Source organism: Salvelinus namaycush, chromosome 20 (assembly GCF_016432855.1).
Source record: "Salvelinus namaycush isolate Seneca chromosome 20, SaNama_1.0, whole genome shotgun sequence".
Classification (NCBI taxonomy): domain Eukaryota; kingdom Metazoa; phylum Chordata; class Actinopteri; order Salmoniformes; family Salmonidae; genus Salvelinus; species Salvelinus namaycush.
Window position 1 is genome coordinate 31542790 of NC_052326.1, and position 18540 is coordinate 31561329.

At 43.3% G+C, this 18540-nt stretch overlaps 1 protein-coding gene across 1 annotated transcript; it reads left to right on the forward strand.

Moving 5' to 3' along the window:
- Positions 1 to 732: 732 nt before the first annotated feature.
- On the forward strand, positions 733 to 17548 carry LOC120064571 (innate immunity activator protein-like). Its single transcript, XM_039015162.1, has 10 exons — positions 733 to 816; positions 5887 to 6007; positions 9569 to 9702; positions 11603 to 11725; positions 12009 to 12240; positions 12369 to 12422; positions 12533 to 12815; positions 13856 to 14011; positions 14264 to 14990; positions 17141 to 17548. The coding sequence occupies exons 2-10, from the start codon at positions 5953 to 5955 to the stop codon at positions 17231 to 17233; spliced, it is 1857 nt and encodes a 618-aa protein (XP_038871090.1). The 5' UTR covers positions 733 to 816; positions 5887 to 5952; the 3' UTR covers positions 17234 to 17548.
- Positions 17549 to 18540: the final 992 nt, after the last annotated feature.

The window sequence follows — 18540 nt, forward strand, 5'->3', positions numbered from 1 at the left end:
AAACAAGATTCTCTGGTCTGATGAAACCAAGATTGAACTGTTTGGCCTGAATGCCAAGCGTCACGCTTGGAGGAAACCAGGCACCGCTCAACACCTGGCTAATACCATCCCTAAGGTGAAGCATGGTGGTGGCAGCATCATGCTGTGGGGTTATTTTTCAGCGGCAGGGACTGCGAGACTAGTCAGGATCGAGGGGAAAGATGAACAGAGCTAAGTACAGAGAGATTCTTGATGAAAACCTGCTCCAGAGCTCTCAGGACCTCAGACTGTGGTGACATTTCACCTTCCAACAGGACAACGACCCTAAGCACACAGTCAAGACAACTCTGGAGTGGCTTCGGTACAAATTGATAATTTACTGATGAATGTTACATTTGGAATTTGTTAAAATTAATTATTACATAAAATGTACAGACAAAATAATGAAAAGGGCTGCCTGCTAGCCTCAGTAAATAGACAGATTTGTAGTTGAACAAGTCATTGTCTATATATATAATTTTTTTGTTTTAATTGATATTTGACTTGAACTTGTGACTGGACTCGACTTTACTTGCTCTTAGAATGCACGACTTAGTCTTGACTCGAGTCTCGACCCGTTCTACTTGGGACTGGACTTGAACCTTGTGACTCAAAAAATAGTGACTTGGTCCCACCTCTGCGGACCACTCCCCTTTTGAGTGTGAGTCGTCCTTCTTCTACCTTACTTCAAATCAAGGCAGTTCGCCTTTCAATCACTTCCATTCAAGTGGGGAATACGAGAATAGTATTAGTAAGGCAGTTTTCAAGAGTCGACTTTTGAACCAGATTGATGAAAATGTAAGTGCATGCCCTTTTAATGCGCTTTAACTTTACGCAAAATGCTTTCCGAGGTGTTCAGTTGAAATTATCAGATAGTTTAACTATTTTTATACAGTCGAAATACTTAGGTTACGTTACATGATTTAAAAAAAAACTGGGTTGATTGTCCTTCATTCTGCTGGAATTCCCTGTCCTCTATCCTTTACTAGGAGAACCTCGTTGGGATTGAAAAGAGAGCGTTTGGTGCGTAATGCCCTTTTAATGAAAACTAAAACGAAGATGTTAAGTTGACTCCGTAACCATGGCTATTGGAAGTGTGTGGGAGGTCGTGTAGACATGTTAGATTAAACAGTTTCTTGAAAGTGACGGGGGACTATTGTCTCAATTGTTATACAGTCTTTATGCTTCATGCAAGCGACCTGGGGAGATGATGGACACTTGATATGCGCGGAATCAATCGTTTCCTGATTAAAGTCTACGTCAGTATTTCGTTGAAATGTTTAGGCTTTGTCTTTAGTCTTGTATACTTTATAATTTGGCTTCATAAATATTACGGAGGTTCTAGTATTTTACTCATGAATAGCCCATTCAGTCTCGGGTAATAAATGATGCCTCTGTTCCCACGCGTCATGAGTTTTATTATAACAAAGTTTATTCCATGTTGTATATTAAGAATTCCCTAATTATAATTATCGTGGTAGCGTTTCCACAAAACCTAACGTGCCTTGCATACTATAGATATGAGATTTAAATTGAATTCCATTATAATATTTTCGCACATGCCTCATGCGCTAAAAGTGTATTGCATTTGGATTCAAGCAGTTTCGGGACAATAAACGCATTGTTGTAAATAAGCCTTCAGCACACAGTTGCATCAGCCAATTAAAGCCCTGCTTTTTTCTCTCTGTCAATCATTGCCTGAACTGAGATTGCAGTCTTAATGACGTGGAAGTTTCACAAACAGCTCGACAATCACAGGAAGCTCCCTAGACTGTATAGCAAGAAGTATGTGTCATACTAGTCAATACGACTGGTGCCACGTTCAAACACCTGGGAACTCGGAAAATCAACGACTTCAGTGCGTTCAAAACAACTGGGCAATTCCAACTCGGGAACTCGGGCCTCTTTCTAGAGCTCTGATCTGAAGATCAATGATTTGACCTAATATTTTTCATTAGTTCCCAGTTATTTTGAACACGGCATTTGAACCCTGAAAAAAAGAGGTCAAATCATGACGTCAGTGATCTTCAGGTCGGAATGTCAGCGCTCTAGAAAGAGGACGAGTTCTGACTTAGAATTCCAAGTTGGATGACCATGCAAAACGATTTTTCCCAGTAAAAGCTGGACTTCCCAGTTGTCTTGAACGCAGCAATAGTGGTAATGATCAAGGTAATGTCACCAGGATCATGTCATTCCACCAACTGGCCTCTATCTGAGGGAACCAAATCGGCTGACTTGGCTTCAAGGACATGGTCAACCAAGTTAACATTTGGTTGGAGAAACTCAGTGGACAGACTGAATCTGGCCTAAATGGCCACATGTACTCCTGAATCTCTACCAGTACAGCCAGTAGAGGACTGGCCACCCCTTGGAGCCTGGTTCCTCTAGGTTTCTTCCTAGGTTCCTGCCTTTTAGGGAGTTTATTCCCAGCCTCTGCATTTCTTTGCTCATTGGGGGTTTAGGCTGTCTGTCTGTGAAGTTGATTGATTGAAATTTGACTGAATTTAGAGCTATCTCTATTGACACTCAATTGTATCACTTTGAACAACCTTTTTCAGTACATAGATTACCGGTAAGACAATACCAGAGAATGTTCAATTTTCATCTTTATTTGTAGTGCAATTAATTAATTCTTTATATTTGCCACTGCAAGTTGGATAGTTTGGGATATTCGGTCACTGAACAACAATCAAGCCTCATTTCCTTGCATACAGTCCATTTGGAAAGTATTCAGACCCCTTGACTTTTTTCACATTTTGTTACGTTACAGCCTTATTCTAAAATGGATTCAATAGTTTTTTTCTCTCATCAATCTACACATAATCTACCCATAAGGACAAAGCAAAAACAAGTTTTCAGGAAGGTTTTGTGAATGTATAAAAAATACAAAATTGATATCACATTTACGTAAGTATTCAGCCCCTTTACTCAGTACTTTGTTTGAACATCTTTGGCAGCGATTACAGCCTTGCATCTTCTTGGGTGTACACGCTTGGCACACCTGTATTTGGGTAGTTTCTCCCATTCTTCTCTGCAGATCCTCTCAAGCTCTGTCATGTTGGATGGAGAGTGTCGCTGCACAGCTATTTTCAGGTCTCTCCAGTCCGGGCTCTGGCTGGGCCTCTGAAGGACATTCAGAGACTTATCAAAAGCCACTCTTGCATTGTCTTGGCTGTGTGCTTAGGATCATTGTCCCGTTGGAAGGTGAACCTTTGCCCCAGTCTGAGGTCCTGAGCGCTCTGGAGCAGGTTTTCATCAAGGATCTCTCTGTACTTTGCACCGTTCATCTTTGCCTCGATCCTGACTAGTCTCCCAGTCCCTGCCACTGAAAAACATCCCCACAGCATGAGGCTGCCACCACCATTCTTCACCGTAGTGATCGTGCCAGGTTTCCCCCAGGCGTGACGCTTGGCATTCAGGCCAAAGAATTAAATCTTGGTTTCATCAGACCAGAGAATCTTGTTTCTCATGGTCTGCGTCCTTTAGGTGCCTTTTGGCAAACTCCAAGTGGGCTGTTGTGTTTTTTACTGAGGATTGGCTATCTGTATGGCACAGCTGTCAACATCCTGGTCCTCAAATTAAACTGGTATACTTTCCTATTTATGCTATTTTTATTCCTCCACCAGGTTTGATCCTTTATATTGGGCAGACAGACCTTTTTTTTGTTGCAGTTTTACTTTAGTGTCTTATTGCAGGCATGATGCATGTTTTGGTATATTTTTTTTCTGTACAAGCTTCCTCCTTTTCACTCTGTCATTTAGGTTAGTATTGTGGAGTAACTGCAATGTTGTTGATCTATCATCAGTTTTCTCCTATCACAGCCATTAAACTCTGTAACTGTTTTAAAGTCACCATTGGCCTCCTTCCACTCCGGCAACTGAGTTAGGAAGGATGCCTGTATCTTTGTAGTGACTGTGTATTGATACACCATCCAAAGTGTAATTAATAACTTCACCATGCTCAAAGGGATATTCAATGTCTGCTTTTTTTATTTTGACACATCTACAAATAGGTGCCCTTTGTGAGGCATTGGAAAACCTCCCTGTTTTTTGTGGTTGAATCTGTGTTTGAAATTCACCACTTGACTGAGGGACCATACAGATAATTGTATGACTGGGGTACAGAGATGAGGCTGTCATTCAAAAATCATGTTAAACACTATTATTGCACACAGTGACCATGCAACTTATGTAACTTATTAAGCACATTTTTACTCCTGAACTTATTTAGGCTTGCCATAACAAAGGGGTTGAATACTTATTGACTGAAGACATTTCAGCTTTTCATTTTTAATTAATTTGTAAAATGTCTAAAAACATTATTCCACTTTGACATTATGGGGTATTGTGTGTAGGCCAGTGACACAAAATCTCAATTTAATCAATTATACATTTAGGCTGTAACAACAGAATGTGGAAAAAAGTCAAGGGGTGTGAATACTTTCTGAAGGCACTATCAATGCTTTAAACAAAACATAATGGATAACTCATCTAATGTTTCTACAGTTGTTTAGAGGAACAAGGGACACTTGAATAAAGTCAGCCTGCATACATCAATATTCAATACAGATATTCAAAATACAGTTGATGAATTTAAACATGATTACATTAACTCAAAATAAGCTTTTGACCTTTTTCGACTGCTCTACTGAATCTATCTAATGTCCTTTCCTTGGCGCTGTTCACACAAGCCATGGAGAGCTCTAGTGAAAGGATGTCAAGGAGGTTTTGTAGCTATTGAGTAATGCTGAGCTTATGTGGAGGCTTACATCTGGTCACCAGCGTTCTTTTGCCGCAGTCAGTCCGAACAACAATACTCATTCCTGGGTACTGTAAGACTTAGTGAAGCGTCATTGTTCAACAAAACAAAACAAAAATCGAAACAAAAAAGTACTGGGGAGACGGGGAATAGCAACACCTACTATGCTTGGCACAGACCTTGCATCCTGTGACCAAAAAGTCTTCTCACTGCAGAAGTTCCACATGTGCATGTAGGTTCCAATATTTCTTTGAGAACACAACAGACAATTTGGAGTAGGAGCAAGATTAAATTGGCACAGAGTCAAATAGAATCAGTTAATTAATTTGAATTGTATTACTTGATAATTCATATTTCTGGAGGACATTGAGATATTATTCCAGACTCTTTAAGTCTGTATTTTGTTGGTAGTCTTTAATTAAGATAGGCCTATAAAAGAATAAGACTAATTGTTGTTGGACTGGCCTTTCCTCTCCTGTGTTCAGGCATTCCTCAACCTCTCCCTAAAGTAGCCAGCTAATTAGCTGCAGGCAAAACATTCACCTGATGAAGAACAGTGTGGGTTAGTGTCCCAAATGGCCCCCTACTCCTTATATAGTGCACTACTAGAGCCCCATGGGCCCTGGTCAAAAGTAGTGCACTATATAGGCTATAGGGTGCCATTCAGGACACAACCTGTGAGTTAGATGGTCACTATGGGAATCCACTCTGGTTTGAACCCTGGTGAGGCTGTGCTGACAGGACATAACAGGAGGGAATGGCTCAAAGTAATGGGAAGAGTGGCCCTTTTAAGCACCATTGTTTCCTGAGAAAAGTCTCTGGGAATTTGGTTTTACCCCTGTGACTTTCATGGTTGAAGGGTTAAGTGGTTTGTTAGAAGTCTAATCTCTCAATGGTGGATGGAGCCCATTAACTATGTCTAAAATTAGATATTCTAATTGTGCTGAAAAGCAACAATTTAGTACTATTAAATGGAATCACTCTCTGTAGTGTAATGAGACTGTATAGAAGTGTTCTATTTGCATGCTGACTTTAAAATGAATTTTCATGCAGATGGACAATAAAGTATATTGTATCGTTGAAGATGAACATAAATGTGTATTTCTGCAGGGCATTGTGAAAATGGACTTTCCCCTGCTCCCCCCCCCACCTATGAATACCACCTGACCCACATACATGGAGGGCAAAGAAGAGATCAGTGACACAGACAGTGGCATCATTCTCCACTCTGGTAAGCATCAAGCTACCAAATACCTTTGAACTTGGATGACACTAACAGTTATTCACTATAATGGGATGCCTGTAGTGAGACATTAGTCAACATTCTTTCAAACTTGATATGCCATGGGTTGTGGCCTAGAAATCTATTTGTGTTCCAGTTATAACGAAGTAGTAAGCAAGCAAGCCACACTATTCAAAAGTGGTTTATAATCCTATTATTTATTATTTTGTGCTCCATTTCTAAGAGAATGCAGTGGCCACTACCAATAATTTCTTTAAACCAGTAGCTGAGCTATTGCTGGTGACTTTCTTCACCACATGTCATTTAGTCACACACTGTCTGCTTCCCACAATGGGAGATTATACATACAGACAGAATACATTTTATTGTTGGCATGTTTTCTACTGTTTATTTTCTCCTGCATGGTTGCCGTTCCGGTGCAGTTACTGTGTGACCTCTTTGTTTCCCAGTCACACCTCCGTTGGCTTTCTCTGCTGTCTGTCAGTGCCTGCAGGGATTGAGTTGATAATCTCTGAAAGTATATGACACACAATGCAACTGGCCTGGAGTCATTAGTAGCCCTGTAAATGAACTCAGGGATGTCCCAAATGGCATTCTACTCACTATATAGTGCACTACTTTAGGGGTACCCTTAGGGCTGTGGTCAAAAGTAGTGCACTATGTAGGGAGTAGGGGGCCATTTGGGATGCAACCAGTTGTCAGTAGTCACCGGCAGTGGCAGAGAGATGCCTAACTATTCCAGTTGTCAGTAGTCACCGGCAGTGGCAGAGAGACGCCTAACTATTCCAGTTGTCAGTAGTCACCGGCAGTGCTGGAGAGACGCCTAACTATTCCAGTTGTCAGTAGTCATCGGCAGTGCTGGAGAGATGCCTAACTATTCCAGTTGTCAGTAGTCACCGGCAGTGCTGGAGAGATGCCTAACTATACCAGTTGTCAGTAGTCACCGGCAGTGGCAGAGAGATGCCTAACTATTCCAGTTGTCAGTAGTCACCGACAGTGGCAGAGAGACGCCTAACTATTCCAGTTGTCAGTAGTCCCCGGCAGTGCTGGAGAGACGCCTAACTATTCCAGTTGTCAGTAGTCACCGGCAGTGCTGGAGAGATGCCTAACTATTCCAGTTGTCAGTAGTCACCGGCAGTGGCAGAGAGACGCCTAACTATTCCAGTTGTCAGTAGTCACCGGCAGTGCTGGAGAGACGCCTAACTATTCCAGTTGTCAGTAGTCACCGGCAGTGCTGGAGAGACGCCTAACTATTCCAGTTGTCAGTAGTCACCGGCAGTGGCAGAGAGACACCTAACTATTCCAGTTGTCAGTAGTCACCAGCAGTGCTGGAGAGACGCCTAACTATTCCAGTTGTCAGTAGTCACCGGCAGTGCTGGAGAGACGTCTACTATCAGTTCAGTAGTCCAGTTGTCAGTAGTCACCGGCAGTGCTGGAGAGACGTCTAACTATTCCAGTTGTCAGTAGTCACCAGCAGTGCTGGAGAGACGCCTAACTATTCCAGTTGTCAGTAGTCACCGGCAGTGGCAGAGAGACGCCTAACTATTCCAGTTGTCAGTAGTCACCGGCAGTGGCAGAGAGACGCCTAACTATTCCAGTTGTCAGTAGTCACCGGCAGTGGCAGAGAGACGCCTAACTATTCCAGTTGTCAGTAGTCACCGGCAGTGGCAGAGAGACGCCTAACTATTCCAGTTGTCAGTAGTCACAGGCAGTGGCAGAGAGACGCCTAACTATTCCAGTTGTCAGTAGTCACAGGCAGTGGCAGAGAGACACCTAACTATTCCAGTTGTCAGTAGTCACCGGCAGTGGCAGAGAGACGCCTAACTATTCCAGTTGTCAGTAGTCACCGGCAGTGCTGGAGAGATGCCTAACTATTCCAGTTGTCAGTAGTCACCGGCAGTGCTGGAGAGATGCCTAACTATTCCAGTTGTCAGTAGTCACCGGCAGTGCTGGAGAGATGCCTAACTATTCCAGTTGTCAGTAGTCACCGGCAGTGGCAGAGAGACGCCTAACTATTCCAGTTGTCAGTAGTCACCGGCAGTGGCAGAGAGACGCCTAACTATTCCAGTTGTCAGTAGTCACCGGCAGTGGCAGAGAGACGCCTAACTATTCCAGTTGTCAGTAGTCACCAGCAGTGGCAGAGAGACGCCTAACTATTCCAGTTGTCAGTAGTCACAGGCAGTGGCAGAGAGACGCCTAACTATTCCAGTTGTCAGTAGTCACCGGCAGTGGCAGAGAGACGCCTAACTATTCCAGTTGTCAGTAGTCACCGGCAGTGCTGGAGAGATGCCTAACTATTCCAGTTGTCAGTAGTCACCGTCAGTGGCAGAGAGACGCCTAACTATTCCAGTTGTCAGTAGTCACCGGCAGTGCTGGAGAGACGCCTAACTATTCCAGTTGTCAGTAGTCACCGGCAGTGCTGGAGAGACGCCTAACTATTCCAGTTGTCAGTAGTCACCGGCAGTGCTGGAGAGATGCCTAACTATTCCAGTTGTCAGTAGTCACCGGCAGTGCTGGAGAGATGCCTAACTATTCCAGTTGTCAGTAGTCACCGGCAGTGCTGGAGAGATGCCTAACTATTCCAGTTGTCAGTAGTCACCGGCAGTGCTGGAGAGATGCCTAACTATTCCAGTTGTCAGTAGTCACCGGCAGTGCTGGAGAGATGCCTAACTATTCCAGTTGTCAGTAGTCACCGGCAGTGCTGGAGAGATGCCTAACTATTCCAGTTGTCAGTAGTCACCGGCAGTGCTGGAGAGATGCCTAACTATTCCAGTTGTCAGTAGTCACCGGCAGTGGCAGAGAGACGCTTAACTATTCCAGTAGTAGAGCAACCACATATTGTTAATCGCCTTGGTTTCACTCACAGGTTGATCCTATCACACTTTCATGACAGTTTCAGTATAAATCAATAAAACAGGGCAATTTCATGGTAGCAGAGTGAGACTTTTAAAATGTATGTCAAACATAAACCAATGATTGCAAAATTAAACAAACCATAAAATTCTATGCACAAAGAATATTTTTAAGTTTCCACAGAAAATGTAACAAAATGTATTTACTTACAATTTTCAGTGGGAATTTTAGTCATTCTGCATAGAGTTGTATAGTTTTAACTTTCCAATCATTGGTTTTTGTTTGACGTACATTTTAAAGTGAAAAATCTGAGTCTCAGTGTCACTCTGTTACCGTGGAATTGCCCAACAGTACAAGTACAGACACTCATTATCTCTCAAAAGAACCTTGTCTTGTCTACTGTAGGTGTCATCTTGGCTCATTATCTTCCTCGTTGCTGCTCACGAGTGGGCAGAAACAGGTCAGGATTGGAGCAACATTTTTGTTTGCATTTGTATTGCCACCTTTTCTCGATTTGGACACAGTTTATTCTCTCCAACCAGTTGGGCTATCTGTGGGATACAGCTGCAGCCATATGAAATTGACATGCAAGCATTACCAATTGTAAACGTGCCAAAAGATTGTGTCCAGCTATCTATAGCCTTGCTGTTTTCAACCCTGAGACCTTACAGTAGCCTCTTTGTCTGTGTGTCCAAGGCCCTGATAGTCCTTTCACGATTATGAAGGACGTTATCACTCATACCCGGGCCGTCAAGCTCAAGCATCAGTCACTGGAGGACCGGCTAGAGCTCTGCCTACTGGAGCTGAAGAAACTCTGCATCCGAGAGGCTGTGAGTACCCCTGGATATAGCACATACACTCTCCACTCCATCAGGGTTCAGATCGTTTTCACCATAATATCAGTGTGGATTTCCCCATAAGTGATACTATGACTGTGATGGGGCAGCAGGTAGTGTAGTGGTTAGAGTGTTGGGCCAGTAACGAAAGGTTGCTAGATCGAATCCCCGAGCTGACAGGGTAAAAATCTGTCGTTCTGCCCCTGAACAAGGCAGTTAACTCACTGTTCCCTATATAGTGCACTACCTTTGACCAGAGGCCTATGTAGGTAATAGGGTGCTGTTTGAGACGCCGCCCAGGTCTGATCATTCTTTTCTGTTGACAATTGGGCGTGGCTCTCCTGTTGGGACTTGTCCTGTCGAGGTGTGCTGCCTAGATGGAGACTCTGATAACTCCTCTTCCTGCTCTCAGGAACACGACAGCGACTGAGATCATGAACAACACTATTGTCTGGTGGGGATATACACCTTTTATGTAGATTAACTCAAAACAAACACAGGGGGTGTGTTATGTCTGTTCCCAAATTTAAATAAATAATATGCACTCTCGTACGTTCAGGTTGAGTGTAGGTTTAGCTAGAGGGCAGGCCAGTTTGGCTGCATTCACTGGGCAGGTGAGGCCCTGAGAATGTGTTGTGAAAGAGTAGGATTCTATGGAAAGGCAGCATTGCGTAACTGACACTTGAGAACGATCTAAAGTGTCATTTGGGAAGCAAAGATTTTTTACAATATTTCAAAATGAACTCGATGAGGGTTCATCAACCTGGTTGATTTGAAGGGAATGGGGACATATTACCTCTGAAGTAATAGTTGTCCTCTCATAATTTATTTTCCAACTGAGTGGGCTCAAAGTATTGGGATAGTGACCATTTTTCTTGTTTTGGCTCTGTACTCCAGAACAAGGACTATGCGGTTAAAGTGCAGACTGTCGGCTATAATTTGAGTGTATTTTCATCCATATCTGGTGAACCATTTAGAAATTACAGCACGGATTACATCAAGCTTGTTTGTTTTGGTTGTGTTTTAGATAATTTTGTGCCCAATAGAAATGAATGGTAAATAATGTATTGTCATTTTGGAGTCACATTTATTGTAAATAAGAATAGAATATGTTTTTAAACACGTCTACATTAATGTGGATGCTACCATGATTACGGATAGTCCTGAATAAATTGTGAATAATGATGAGTGAGAAAGTTACATACGCTCTAAAATCATATTCCCAAGACCTCTCACCTTTACAATAACAGGGGATGTTAGCATTTTTGGGGGGGTTATGATATTTGTGCGTCTAACTTTCTCACTCATCATTATTCATGATTCATTCAGGACGATCCTTAATCATGGTAGCATCCACATGAATATAGAAGTCTTTAGAAACATTCTTATTTACAATAAAAGTGACTGCAAAATGACCCAATACATTAATTACCATTTAATTTATTTTGGGCACAAAATAATCTGAAACACAACCAAAACAAACAGCAAATGCATCCAACAAGTTTGTAGACTCACAAGCTACATAATTATTTTGTGCTAGGAATATGTGACCAAATTCTAAACTTTTGACTACTTTAATAAATACACGTGAATTTGTCCCAATAGTTTTGGTCCCCTAAAATGGGGGGACTAGGTACAAAAAGTGCTGTAATTTCTAAACAGTTTACCTGATATGGATGACAATACCCTCAAATTTAAAGCTGACAGTCTGCACTTTAACCTCACTGGATTTAAAATGATACAATGCCTAAGTGCTGGAATCCAGAGCCAAAACAACAAAACATGTCACTGTCCTAATACCGTTGGAGTACAACATGATTTGTTGTGTTGCATTAAAATAATATGAATCAACACATTTTACTGAAATCTGGTGCCTTCTTTCCATGTCATATAGGAGCTAACTGGTCGGCTGTCTGCAGATTACCCAGTGTTGCCTGGGGAGAAGCCACCTCAAATTCGCCAACGCATCGGAGCGGCCTTCAAACTAGACGAGCAGAGCATCCCACAGGGAACAGCGGTAAAGAGCCTGACAGGGGTTGGACATGGACACTATTGTCATTTACACTGACTCTCCCTTTAACAGTGGTTGTAAAAGCCCCACACACAGGTGTACTTAATACTGAAGGCCACTCCTGTGGTTCCCCTTAGGGAAAAATTACATTTCTCAATTCAACCCATCGCCCTACCTTCCTTGACACCAATCGTCATTAGTCAGGCTTCTGTCATTGTAAGAGCCAGGAAGAGATATTTGATGTTCAGCCACTCACTTCTGCCCAACGTCCTTTTGTTGCTTCTTGTAGGACTCAGAGCTGAACTCTGTGGAAGCTGAGTTATCTCTTCAGCTGCAGATATACAAAGCGGCCCGAAGACTGTGCCATGAGGAACACCTCAGCAAGGCGGTGAAGAGAAGCCGGTTACAGCAGTGCAAGCGTGAGGAGAAGAAAGTCAAACAACTGCAGGAGACAGCATTTCAGCTGCGCCTACAGCACGGGCGGTCTTCACCACGGCCAGGCTGCATCAGCACACGGAGAGGTGAGTGACGATCTACTGGCCGACTAATAAAACAACATTAACATCTCTCCTCTCTGATCTGAGGGGAATGTAATTCCAGTGCCATTCCCGTGAATTAATATGGTTGTTTGCTTTGCTTTTGTTTCCAGATCAGGGCACTTCTGATGATAGCTCTCTGTCTGATTCGGCACTGCTCGATGAAGGTTAGAGAGTTACTAAGCAAAAATGACTCTTGTGAAAGTTGTATAGATAATATGCTCTGACAATAGCACCAGAGTACTGTCTTAAATTCATTATTAATATTTTTCTCCAGAAGAGCTGATCAGTCAGTCATCTCAACCATCCGTGGAGGCCCCTCACCCAGGAGGACCAGCAGACCCTCCCCAGCCCCCCCCAGCCCCCTCACACCTCCCTGGGCCTAGCCCCCACCAGCCAACCCATACTACTCCAACCCTGGAGGAGTTACAGTCCAGCTTCAACACCAACCTGGAATTGGAGCCCCCTCCCATCGAGCACTCCCCTTGGACTGAGTCCAGTCTGGACCAGCCTTACCAGAAGACCAAGAACAAGTCACACTTGTGTAGCAGCAAGTCAAGGTAAAGGCCAAGGGAGAACCCAGCGTGCCTCCTGTACTTTTATATTAACGCTACCCTTGAATTTATTGTACAGGTAAGCCCAAGAATAGCCATACTGGAAGCCTCACGGGTTGGTGAAACCTCTCTTATACACAAGCCATTATGTAGCCTCATGTAAGATTTCCTTGACTTTTTGAATTAATGCATTGGTAGTGCTCTAAGCTTCATAGTTGAACTCAAATACAGAGTATACCAAACATTAGGAACACCCCCCCCCCCCCCCCCCCCCCCCATTTCGGGGCAGGGACTCTACAATGTGTCGAAAGCGTTCCACAGGGATGCTGGCCCATGTTGACGTCAATGCTTCCCATAGTTGTCGAGTTGGCTGGATGTCCTTTGGATGGTGGACCCTTCTTCATACACATGGGAAACTGTTGCACGTGAAAAAGTTTTTGACAAACCGGTGCACCTGGCAGCTACTACCGTACCCCATTCAAAGGCGCTTAAATCTTTTGTCTTGTCCATTCACCCTCTGAATAGCGCACATACACAATCCATGTCTAAATTGTCTCGAGGCTTTAAAAATAATTCTCTAACCTGTCTCCTCCCCTTCAACTACACTGGTTGAAGTGGATTTAACAAGTGACATCAATAAGGGATCATAGCTTTCACCTGGTCAGTCTGTCATGGAAAAGTTTGTGTTCTTAATGTTTTGTATCCTCAGTGTATACAAAATATGCTTTGGCAGCACTTCTCTGCAACTTAAACTCCATTTGATATTTCAAAAATGAGTTCCTTTTGAAGTGGTTTTGCTAAAGTTTGCATTAAGGTGTTCCTTGTTATTTCGGGGAGGATATTACTCTGGACCATTCTGATTCAGTCACAACTTGTCTTTGAGTGGCAGCGCAAATAGACTGAGATAAGGGCACATGGAACAGGTTTAAGCATGGAAAGCACATGCACTTATTTGGCCCCTTCATGGCCTGTTTTCCATCTGAATGATAACATCTTCAGGGTTTAGTCATTAACCTCTCCTTCCTGTCCATGTTACCTTTCTGCAGTAGTCCAGCCGTGACCCCTGTGTTGCCTCCAGTGGAAGCCTGTTATGAAGACACTGCTCTGCCCCTGCAGTTCTCCCATCTCAGACTGTGCCCAATCCAGTCAAACAGCGCCCCCTCCACCCCAGAGATGCACCTTCGCCGTCAGTTTTCTCTCAGGTCAGCACATTTTTTTATATTTACATTTTGGTATTTTAGCAGACCCTCTTATAGAGCAACTTAGTCAGTTCATTCAAATAAGGTAGGTAAGACAACCACATATCACAGTCACACAGCACCACCATTGTATATTTCATCCACACTGTCCCCACACTGCTTAAATCTTGAAACTGTCTCACTTTATCTTACAAATTATTTTCATTTTGTACGGTTTTGGCCTAGTTTGTAATGCTTCTATGTGATATTTTACAGGCTTCCCAACAGTGAACCTCCGTTGAACCTGGATAACGACCGGGGTCGTACCCGTGTTCCCAGGAGGCTACTGACAGATTATGTGGTAACGTCTCCAGGCGAGTCCCCCATCCAGAGGGGAGGCTACAGAAACCCCATTTACCACTCCAGCTCTGAGACTGCGGACAGTAACTCTGAACACTCTGCCCCATCCTACACTAGCTCCCTGTGTCGTGAGATGCCCTGTGACCTGCCATGGCAGTGTCAGCCCACCTATAGGTACCAGTCCAGCCCCAACGATAATCATGGACCAATGGCCTACTCCCCAGGCCCCGGCTTCTACCAAAATTACCAGCACCAGTCCACCCCCAGCTTCCACAGGGGTTACTATGACCACGGGATGGTCTACCCTTCAGAGATGGACATGGCCAGGCTGTATCATGGCCCTCCGCCCCCCTGTCACTCCAGCCGATATGAGCACTGGTATGAGGAGGCCCCTGTGCACCCCCAGCGGGCTCTCACGTCCCTTCCCCCCCACGTCAGACTGTCCCGCGCCCCCTCGCTCAGAGAGTACCCCCACCACCCCTCCAGAGGCTTCCCCCGGCAGGTGGTAAACGAGGAGCTCAAGTCATGGCACCAGCGCAACCAGTTCAGACCTCACTCCCTCGACCGACAGACTGCGATCAGGGTGAGGAACATACCTGGCCGCGAGTCACCGCTCTCCCACCACCACAAGTATCCTGAACAGGTAAACAGCCATGACAGCACTTCACTCACTACATGATTACAATGTAGTTGCCCAATCTTAAGTTATTGCCTTTGTGGAATTACTGTCAGCACCACCCTAATAATGAATATCACTGGAGTATATTTTTTTTAATTTATCCTTATTTTACCACGTAAGTTGACAGAGAACACATTCTCATTTACAGCAACAACCTGGGGAATAGTTACAGGGAAGAATGAGCCAATTAGAAGCTGGGGATGTTGGTCAGATTGGTAATTTAGCCAGGACACCAGGGTCCCATGGGCTCTTTAGTGACAACAGAGAGTCAGGACACCCGTTTAACATTCTATCCGAAAGATGGCACCCTACACAGGGCCACGTCCCCAATCATTGCCCTGGGATATTTAGACCAGAGGAAAGGGTGCCTCCTACTGGCCCTCCAACACCACTTCCAGCAGTATCTGGTCTCCTATCCAGGGACCAACCCTGCTTAGCTTCAGAAGCTTGCCAGCAGTGGGATGCAGGGTGGTATGCTGTTGGTTAAGGCAGTGCCAGCAGACTTTAACAAGAGAAGGGAATTTCTAATCAGTTAAGATGATACTACTGAGGTGCTGTGTCCAGGCCTGTCTGCAAGTTCCATGGAATCAACAGAATTCTTTAAAATGTTTGTGCCGTATCTAAATACAGTCTTTACAAGCCAACTTACTTTGTGTTCTACAGAACTGTGTGAGTTTGGCAATCACGCCTGACACACAAACAAGTATTACCTCCATGAACTAGTAAGCACACTATGACAAAAGGAGTCATTGGACAAAACGCAACTGTTCAATGATACTTGTCTCAGCACGTTTTATGACTTCCAATGGTTGTTTTGAATTGTTCAGGAACCACTGTTCACACAATATCGTTTTTTTCTGGTCCCATTGTCCAAGGGCAATATTCACGCTCACTAAATTGCACTGAGAGAGAGAAACTATGATACACTTTGTGTACATCCCAAATGGCACCCTATTCCCTACATAGTGCACTACTTTTGGCCAGAGCACTATGGGCCCGGGTAAAAAATTGTACACTATATAGTGAATAGAGAGCCATTTGGGACACACACTGTTTTCCAGTCCCGCCCCATGGCCTCCTTACTGCTGTTTTGTCAGCCTCACAGATAACTCGCACACTGTGCGTCATAAAACGCTGTGAATGACCCTGAGTTTCGCTTCAGGACGAAGCCTATTTCGTTACATACTTTATCAATCGAAAATTAACCTCAAAATGCCTGATAAAGAACTGCCACTTATATTAACTACAATTATTTGTCATCTTTTGAGCTGATACAGTTTAAGAAAATCTATGGAGGCAAGTGGTGAGTCAATGTGATCTTGAGACATTGAAATGGTTATAATATGAGAGGCAATTGGTATCCTGAGTTTTTTTTTCTCTCCAGGGGGCAAGGCATGGGAAAGGTCTTGCGTAAGTGTAAAACCCAGGTGCCACATTCCTGTATCGTTTTACTGTCTTTACTCTTCGGCGAGGATTTATATCGCATGGGGTTCGAAAAGCATTGGCAGCTGTAGTACAGTAGTGGATCTAATATTTCTCAGTAGCTTTTGGGTTGAATATTTCTCAGTAGTAGTGGTGACCATTCTATATTCGAGGGGAGGTTCTGATCACAGAAAGTAAATCATGCAATGTCACGCTGAGTCAGTGTGGTTCACTGTAGAGAAAAACACCACACCCTTGTTGTGGATCAGCTGCTAAAAACATAATGGCTGAACTCAAATTAGGTTTTGATTTGGTTTGAACGTTTATGACCTTCTCATTATGGAGCTCTAAATGGTGAAGTTATACCACACCGTGCTATGTACTGTACTTCCTTTAACATCACATTTGTGTCTCCAACTTCCTTGTGTTGTGAGAACTGAGTAATATAGCAGCTGAGGGCATGGTCTCTGCTGTCACTCCTGGCCCAGAAGGGTTGCAGGGAACCACAAGCAGAAACATCTTTGTGCTTGTAGGCACGGATCTACTTTGTTGCCTTCTTTCCATACTGTGACCTTCCAATAATTTTGTTACTAGTGATATTTAAAAGTATAACTCTGTTCGTACTGACTTGGTAGACTTGACAAACCAGACATTGAAATAAATGTTTCCTGTTTTTGTTATTCTGCCTGCAGGCTCCCCAGAGACGGGTCCTCCAGAGGGCAGCGGATGGGACCCCGGTGCAGTGGTTTGTGGGTGACGAGTCAGAGCTCATCAGTCAGGTGTAGGACTAGGGAGAGGGCTCCAAGTGCCACACCCTCTCTGGAACACTGACCTCTGCCCCCAGCCCACAAAGCCCTATTTATTCATTAATTTATTACACCAATGGACCTGGTGCAGATATGAGATGATGGAGACCGGGCATAATATGAAAGAGGACCTGAGGCTTTATACCATTGACCTCAACATGTTACCTGGGCAACAACAAATGATCAACTGAAGGCAGGAAGTAACAGACCACAACGCTAAAATAGTGCCTCCCTTTTTACTGTGAAAGAGCTACTGTTTTGAACATTAATTCATAGTTAGCTTTATTTTGTACGGATCTGTTCAGTACTATGAAAAATGTTTCTAAACTGTTTTTCTAAAAGAAAATGTTTCTCTGTAGAAGTTAATAAATAAAGATTTATACTGTTAATCCTGTCAGTGTCATTCTGTTATGAATGTAATTTTCTTCAGAATTGGGAATTAAATTCCAACAGGAATGTGGACCAGTCTTTTGTTTCATAGGATCAGAATAAGTACCAGTATTATTTTTGTCATCAATCGACCATTCAGCATTGAAGATGCACTATCCTTTATCAATTTACTATTTAGCTGGCAAACATTTAGAGCAAAAAGCTAATTGAATTGCAACTGAGTTCAACTGATGCCTTTATTTCTTACCTTTTGCCACCTGGTTGTGGACGTTAGTTACGCCATTGATAAACCATTTTATTATGCATATGAATACACTTTCTGTACATAGATACATGATACTTGTACCATTTTACTATGGATGTCACATTGAACAATACATACCACAAAACATATGTAATTCTCTCATATTGTTCCACGTATCCTATGAATGATATTAATAGTTGTACTGATCTGTAATCAGGTTTTGGCCATTTTTTGTTTATATAAAGATAGTAATTTAGCTGGCTGGCTAAAACTGGCACTTTTACAGTAATGTTGATTAATGTGCACAGTCCCTGTAAAACTACACTTAATAAATTTAAGTATTTGTTTCAATAAATACATTTTGTATCTCTTCTGAAATGTATCCATGTTATTTGTAGCCAACTCATGATTTGACCTCTCATTTAGGGGTTCCCGAGTTGTGCAGCGGCTTTTGGGTTTGGCCGGGATAGGCCGTCGTTGTAAATAAGAATTTGTTCTTAAAACTGACTTGCCTAGTTAAAGGTTATATAAAAGAAGTGGCACTTTTGCGCAGTAAATCCATACTATATCCAAATCCAAAACAACCGTTTTTACAGCTGCAAGTTTTTTTTTTTCACTACATCGGGAGTTACAGACGCAGCGACAGCAAATA